The sequence below is a fragment of the Staurois parvus genome, unplaced genomic scaffold (genome assembly GCF_062004578.1).
Source record: "Staurois parvus isolate SC_StPar_1 unplaced genomic scaffold, SC_StPar_1.0 ptg000470l, whole genome shotgun sequence".
NCBI classification, from domain to species: Eukaryota; Metazoa; Chordata; class Amphibia; order Anura; family Ranidae; genus Staurois; species Staurois parvus.
Genome location: NW_028318266.1, coordinates 2,833,993 through 2,841,195, shown reverse-complemented (window position 1 = coordinate 2,841,195; position 7,203 = coordinate 2,833,993). Strand labels below are relative to the sequence as shown.

The 7,203-nt window shown below is 41.6% G+C and overlaps 1 protein-coding gene across 1 annotated transcript; it reads right to left on the bottom strand.

Annotated features, from left to right (window-relative positions):
* Window positions 1-3,803: 3,803 nt before the first annotated feature.
* LOC149452539 (olfactory receptor 5P81-like) lies at window positions 3,804-4,862 on the bottom strand. The gene has a single exon (XM_089689194.1). It carries the CDS (start codon window positions 4,860-4,862, stop codon window positions 3,915-3,917), a length of 948 nt encoding a protein of 315 aa, XP_089545320.1. The 3' UTR covers window positions 3,804-3,914.
* Between the last annotated feature and the right edge of the window lie 2,341 nt (window positions 4,863-7,203).

Sequence of the window (7,203 nt, the reverse complement as noted above, 5' to 3'; positions counted from 1 at the left end):
CCTGCCACATTTATACATTTATCCCAGTGTTTAACCAATGCCTGGAAAGCTTTGGCATAGAAAGATTTGTCAGTATACCTGGTATCAATAAGAAAAAGAAAACAACGGCAGGTTAGGGGCTGGAATGCACTAAAAGGATACACACATTCCATATGCTGCTGTAAAAAAGACCTCCTCAGGAATAGGGACAAAAACCAGTACATCCAAGAAAAGAAGAACAGCGCACTGAGGATTGAAAAAAAGTCATAGATAGTAATGTATAACTGGTGCCCAAGAAAAAAGTTCAGTCCATCAGTTTAAATAACTTTAATCCTCTTGACAAAAAGGTACAACATATTATAAGTCAGATAACCGATATAGTAAACATAGACTCATAGGCAAATGGATGGTCAGGATCAAGCCGGGGTCATACACAGAGCAGCAGACATGAGCAAGGTCAGGATCAAGCAAGGGTCATACACTGAACAGCAGACAGGAGCAAGGTCAGGATCAAGCCGGTGTCATACACAGAGCAGCAGACAGGAGCAAGGTCAGGATCAAGCCGAGGTCATACACAGAGCAGCAGACAGGAGCAAGGTCAGGATCAAGCCGAGGTCATACACAGAGCAGCAGACAGGAGCAAGGTCAGGATCAAGCCGGTGTCATACATAGAGCAGCAAACAGGAGCAAGGTCAGGATCAAGCCGGTGTCATACACAGAGCAGCAGACATGAGCAAGGTCAGGATCAAGCAAGGGTCATACACTGAACAGCAGACAGGAGCAAGGTCAGGATCAAGCCGAGGTTATACACAGAGCAGCAGACAGGAGCAAGGTCAGGATCAAGCCGGTGTCATACACAGAGCAGCAGACAGGAGCAAGGTCAGGATCAAGCCGAGGTCATACACAGAGCAGCAGACAGGAGCAAGGTCAGGATCAAGCCGGTGTCATACACAGAGCAGCAGACATGAGCAAGGTCAGGATCAAGCCGGGGTCATACACAGAGCAACAGACAGGAGCAAGGTCAGGATCAAGCCGGGGTCATACACAGAACCACAGACATGAGCAAGGTCAGGATCAAGCCGGGGTCATACACAGAGCAGCAGACATGAGCAAGGTCAGGATCAAGCCGGGGTCATACACAGAGCAACAGACAGGAGCAAGGTCAGGATCGAACCGGGGTCATACACAGAGCCGCAGACAGGAGCAAGGTCAGGATCAAGCCAGGGTCATACACAGAGCAGCAGACAGGAGCAAGCTCAGGATCAAGCCGGGGTAATACACACAGCAGCAGACAGGAGCAAGGTCAGAGTCAAGCTGGGTCGGAAACGGGTAGTCAGCAGTATTACAGGAACACAGGAACAGGGGGCTGACAATTATCCAGCAATTATTGAGCAGAGCTGCAGTCCTTACAAAGGTCACTGAGTGTCAGCAATTATCACGCCATGCGTGTGCCATTTCGCTTTCACGCACAGGAATGCGAGATTATGTGCCACCCACCTATGCACATGTGCACATTTTTGAGCAAATTGGCGTCGGTCATATTGAACATTGGCGCATTTGCCTGGCTTACTCGTCTTTTCTCCTGACAAACCATCTGTTAATCAAGGTAAAGTAACCTGGGGGTCCCAGATAGGGAAGCCATCATGTCATCCTGGTCGGAGGCTTTGTTGTTCTGTGGTACCGCTCTGTCAGAATGCAAGTCGTAAACCAACCAAAAAGATGGCCACTCGTCAAGCCGGCGATGCTTCCTCATTATTGCATTCACAGTTCCCACAGAAATATTTGTCTCTTGTACAATTTCATGACAGGTTATGCGTCTATTATTCCATGTGCTGAATGTTCACAGGAGTGACTGCTGTAGGTTGGGAACCACCCTGGCCGGGATCATCACTGATGGACATATGACCATCTTTGAAACATTTACACCATTCAAATGTCTTACTCCGTACTGTGCTTGAAGTCTTTAGTAAATACTTGTGGGTTTTACACCTTCGTAAGAAACTTCATCACCACACGCTGTTCCATAAGCACACTAACACTGTTGTCTGCCATCTTGATTAACAGTCTCTGGACTGGTCTGCAACATGTGTGCCACCTATCTGTGATAAGACATACTTGCCACTTTACTGCATGTAGTACCGCCACACTAGCATTCCTTTTTATACCTGTAAAATTAAAAGTCCGGGTTTGACTAGAATGCCCCTTGTACTATATATTAATTTACATTTATTTGTTTGCTTGAAGGCAAGGGTACTTTTAACTTTTCAACTTCTAGTTTAGATTATTTAGTGGAAATCACTCAAATTAAGTGATTTTTCTTTGGATTTTTTAATGACAGCATGTACACAATGTAGTTTGCACAAACGAGAAATAATAAATTATAGTAAAACAAAATAGCACTGTACCCATGGGAAAAGTGTACAATTTGTAGTACCCACCTTACAGTGAAGGAAATAAGTATTTGATCCCCGGCTGATTTTGAATGTTTGCCCCTTACAAAAAAATGATCAGTCTAAAAATTGAATGTTTGGTGTATTGTAACACTGAGAGACAGAATAGCAACAACAAATTCAGCAGAAATGCATGTCTAACAAATGATGACTGATCTGCATGTTCATGAGGGGAATAAGTATTTGATTCCCTTCACAAAACATGACTTAGTACCTGGTGGCGAATCCCTTGTTGGCAATCACAGTCACCAAGAAAACAATTGGTAACACACTACGCCAACAAGGACTGAAATCCTGCAGTGCCTACAAGGTCCTTCTGCTCAAGAAAGTACATGTTCAGGCCTTTCTGAAGTTTACCACTAAACATCTGAATGATGCAGAGGAGGACTGGTTGAAAGTGTTGTGGTCAGATGAGACCATAATTGAGCTCTTTGGCATCAACTCAACTCGATGTGTTTGGAGGAGGAGGAATGATGCCTATGACCCCAAGAACACCATCCCAACTGTCAAACATGGTGGTGGAAACATTCTGCTTTGGGGGTGTTTTTCTGCTAAGGGGACAGGACAACTGCACTGCATCAAAGGGACGATGGATGGGGCAATGTACCCTCAAATATTGGGTGAGAACCTTCTTCCCTCAGCCAGGGCATTGAAAATGGGTCACGGATGGGTGTTCCAGCATGACAATGACCCAAAACACACGGCCAAGGCAACAAAGGAGTGGCTCAAGAAGAAGCACATTAAGGTCCTTGAGTGGCCTAGCCAGTCTCCAGACCTTAATCCAATTGAAAACCTGTGGAGGGAGCTGAAAGTTTGAGTTGCCAAATGTCAGCCACCAAACCTTAATGATTTGGAGAGGATCTTCCAAGAGGAGTGGGCCAAAATCCCTCCTGAGATGAGTATTTAAAAAACTGCTGATCTACTGGGATTTTCACACACAACTATCTCTAGGGTTTACAGAGAATGGTCCGACAAAGAGAACATACCCAGTGAGCAGCATTTGTGTGGAGGAAAATGTCTTGTTGATGTGCAGAGGTCAGAGGAGAATGGGCAGACTGGTTGCTGCGATATTCAAATGGTAGGGTCAGAATTTGGTGGAAACAACATAAAAGCATGGCTGGTGGTGGTGGTGGTGTAATGATGTGGAGGATATTTTCTTGGCACTAGCAAGGTGTACCAAATAAAGTTGCCAGTGAGCAAATTTTGGTGAGTTGCTTTCCAATTATGTGTGAAGGCATACAGTAATTCATTATATATTTTAGTTGGATTTAGAGTCTTGTTTTCAGCACATATACATTGAATTTCTGTTTTTTGGATTGTTCATTTATTACAACCTAAACAAATGCATTGGATTCAATGCAATAAAACGCTGGTTGTTCCATTTTTTACACAACTGAAAATACCAGAATCTAGATTTTTGCCCATGTCTGAATTCACTATAAATTATATAAAAAAATTAAGAAAATGGAAACAAAAAGTATATTCTCAAAATGTAAAGCTGTATGTTTTGAGTTTGGTGACACATTTGAGCAAGGCTTTCCTGATCGCCTGGTTCCTGAGGCTGTAGATAATAGGATTCATCAGTGGTGTCACCACAGTGTACAGCAAAGACCTATATTTGTTCATGCTTGCTGTGCTGGCATCTCCTGGCACCATGTATACGGTGATCATAGTTCCATAATAAACACAGACAGTAGCCAGATGGGAGCTGCATGTGGAGAAGGCCTTTCTTCGACCATAAGCAGAAGATGTCTTCAGGATGGTGAAGAAAATGTACATGTAGGTTATGATAATGAAAGTGAAAGGGAAAAATATTACAAATATGGAAATTACAAAGTCTTGTAGCATCAAACTGGATGTGTCTGAGGTGGATAGCTCCACGACTGGTCCAAAATCACAGAAAAAATGGTCAATGTAATTAATTCCACAGAATTTAAATTGAACCACCACCACTATTTCACTTGATGTTAGTAGGGTAACTAAGAACCAGGATCCAAGAACCAACTGGATGCAAACTCTAGGGCTCATACGTGAAGCATAATGCAATGGTTTGCAAACAGCCAAATATCTATCATAGGACATAACAGCAATCAGAAAACATTGCACAAATCCAAAAATGCCAAAGGCATGCAACTGAGTGATGCATCCAACAAATGATAGTCTTCCTTCCTCAATGAATATAATATCTAGCATCATCGGGACAACACTGGTGGTCTGTAGGACATCTGCTATGGCCAAGTGCTTGAGGAAGAAGAACATTGGAATTTTAAGATGATCTACAGTTGTTACCAAAATGATAATTAAAAGGTTTCCACCGAGTATGATAAGATAGGTTAAAAGAACTACAATAAATAATAGAGTTTTAAATTTGGCCAGGCCATGAAACCCAAGTAAACGAATCTGTGTGACCTGAGTCTGATTGATCTCACACATTTTATTGCATGTAGAAGATTAACTAAAACCACCAGATACATGTGCTTTTCTCCTGTAAGATACACATAGGGTATGAAATGGTAATGTACAAGGAATTTATGATGAAGAAAAAGTATATATATATATATATTATATTTAATTTTTTTTATTATATATTTTAATTATTTATATTTCATTTTTAGCAGTTTTCTACAGATATGTTTAAAACAGGAATTAAATGTTAGGTTGACTTTTACTACATACTACAGACATATTTTGGGTGTAACATGTGACATGATCCTAAGCACCCAACCTTCATCCACTGAGCCAAGGGTTCCCAACCCCTGCAGCCTCTGTCACATTTAAAATTGGTGCGGTTGTGCAGGCAGAGAGATCTGCAGATGAATAAACTACAAGTTCTGTGTGCCTCCGTGGCAAATAGACTTATAGTTCTCAATGAACTATGAGAGTGCTGATCAATGCCATTTTGACTGGTTATAATCAGGGGTGGACTGACCATTTGGAAACTAGGGCACTGCCCGAGGGCCCGGGGTCAGTAGGGGGCCCCATGAGATGCCCCGGTACCTTTTTCATAGGCTTTTTTGAGTTTGGGCAAGGACACAGGGGCCCCATGATCCCCTATTGCCCGGGGCCCCATGAGTTGTCAGTCCGCCCCTGGTTATAATATAATGTCAAGACCCTGGAATGAATTATTATCTTCTACTAATTAATTAATAACTGTGACACTTTAAATAATAGAAAAATTGTATAGTGATAAGTGAATGAATTGTAATTAAATCCGCTGTCGATAATATTATCAAAAATAGATAACTTCAATTAAATTCAATATAAGAGAAAATATATGGGTGAACCAATTTATATAAATGTGCAACAATATATATATATATATATTTATATATATATATATATATATATATATATATATATATATATATATATATATATACAGTTGTGTTCAAAATAATAGCAGTCAGACATCACTAACCGGATCAATCACTGTTTTTGGTGGAAATGATATTTCTACATGGCAAATGATTTCCTAGCAGGTGTAGTAGAGTCATAGAAATCCAACAGACCCAACAGTTATGACATGCATGCTGCTGATTCTGTGTCATTGAATCACTCACTGAAAGGGGCATGTTCAAAATAATAGCAGTGTGGAGTTCTATTAGTGAGGTCATTCATTCTTTGAAAAACAGGTGGCAATTATTGCCCTTATTTAAGGAAGGAAGGCAGCAAATGTTGTACATGCTGGTTACAGAGCATTTCTCTCTGAAATTCTGAGGAAAATGGGTCGTTCCAGACATTGTTCAGAAGAACAGCGTACCTTGATTAAAAAGTTGATTGAAGAGGGGAAAACATATAAAGAAGTGCAGAAAATGATCGGCTGCTCAGCTAAAATGATTGCAAATGCTTCAAAATGGCAACCAAAACCTGAAAGATGTGGAAGAAAGCGAAAAACTACCATTCGAATGGATAGAAGGATAGCCAAAAGGGCAAGGACTCAGCCATCAATCAGCTCCAGGAAGATGAAAGTTCCCTGTGAGGACTGTTACAATTAGGAGACGCCTATGTTAAGCCAAGCTATCTGCAAGAAGTCCCCGCAAAGTCCCACTGTTGGAAAAAAGACGTGCTGAAGAGGTTACAGTTTACCAAAGAGCACATTGACTGGCCTAAAGAGAAATGGCGCAACATTTTGTGGACTGACGAAAGTAAGATTGTTCTTTTTGGGTCTAGTGGGCGGACACAGTTTGTCAGACGACCCCCAAACACTGAATTCAAGCCACAGTACACTGTGAAGACAGTGAAGCATGGTGGTGCAAGCATCATGATATGGGGATGTTTCTCATACTATGGTGTTGGGCCTATTTATCGCATACCAGGGATCATGGATCAGTTTGAAGACATCAGAATACTTGAAGAGGTCATGCTGCCTTATGCTGAAGAGGAAATGCCCTTGAAATGGGTGTTCCAACAAGACAACGACCCCAAACACACCGGTAAACGTGCAACATCTTGGTTCCAGACCTACAAGATTGATGTTATGGAGTGGCCAGCCCAATCCCCGGATCTTAATCCAATAGAAAACTTGTGGGGTGACATCAAAAATGCAGTTTCTGAGGCAAAACCAAGAAATAGAGAAGAACTGTGGAATGTGGTCCAATCATCCTGGGCTGGAATACCTGATCACAGGGGCCAGAAGTTGGGTGACTCCATGTAACACAGATGTACAGCAGTTCTCAGAAACAGTGCGACTACAACCAAATATTCATGAAGTCATTCAAAGGAAAGCAAAATCTTCAAACATTTTTCAGTTTATATAGTGAATGTTTGAGTTTGT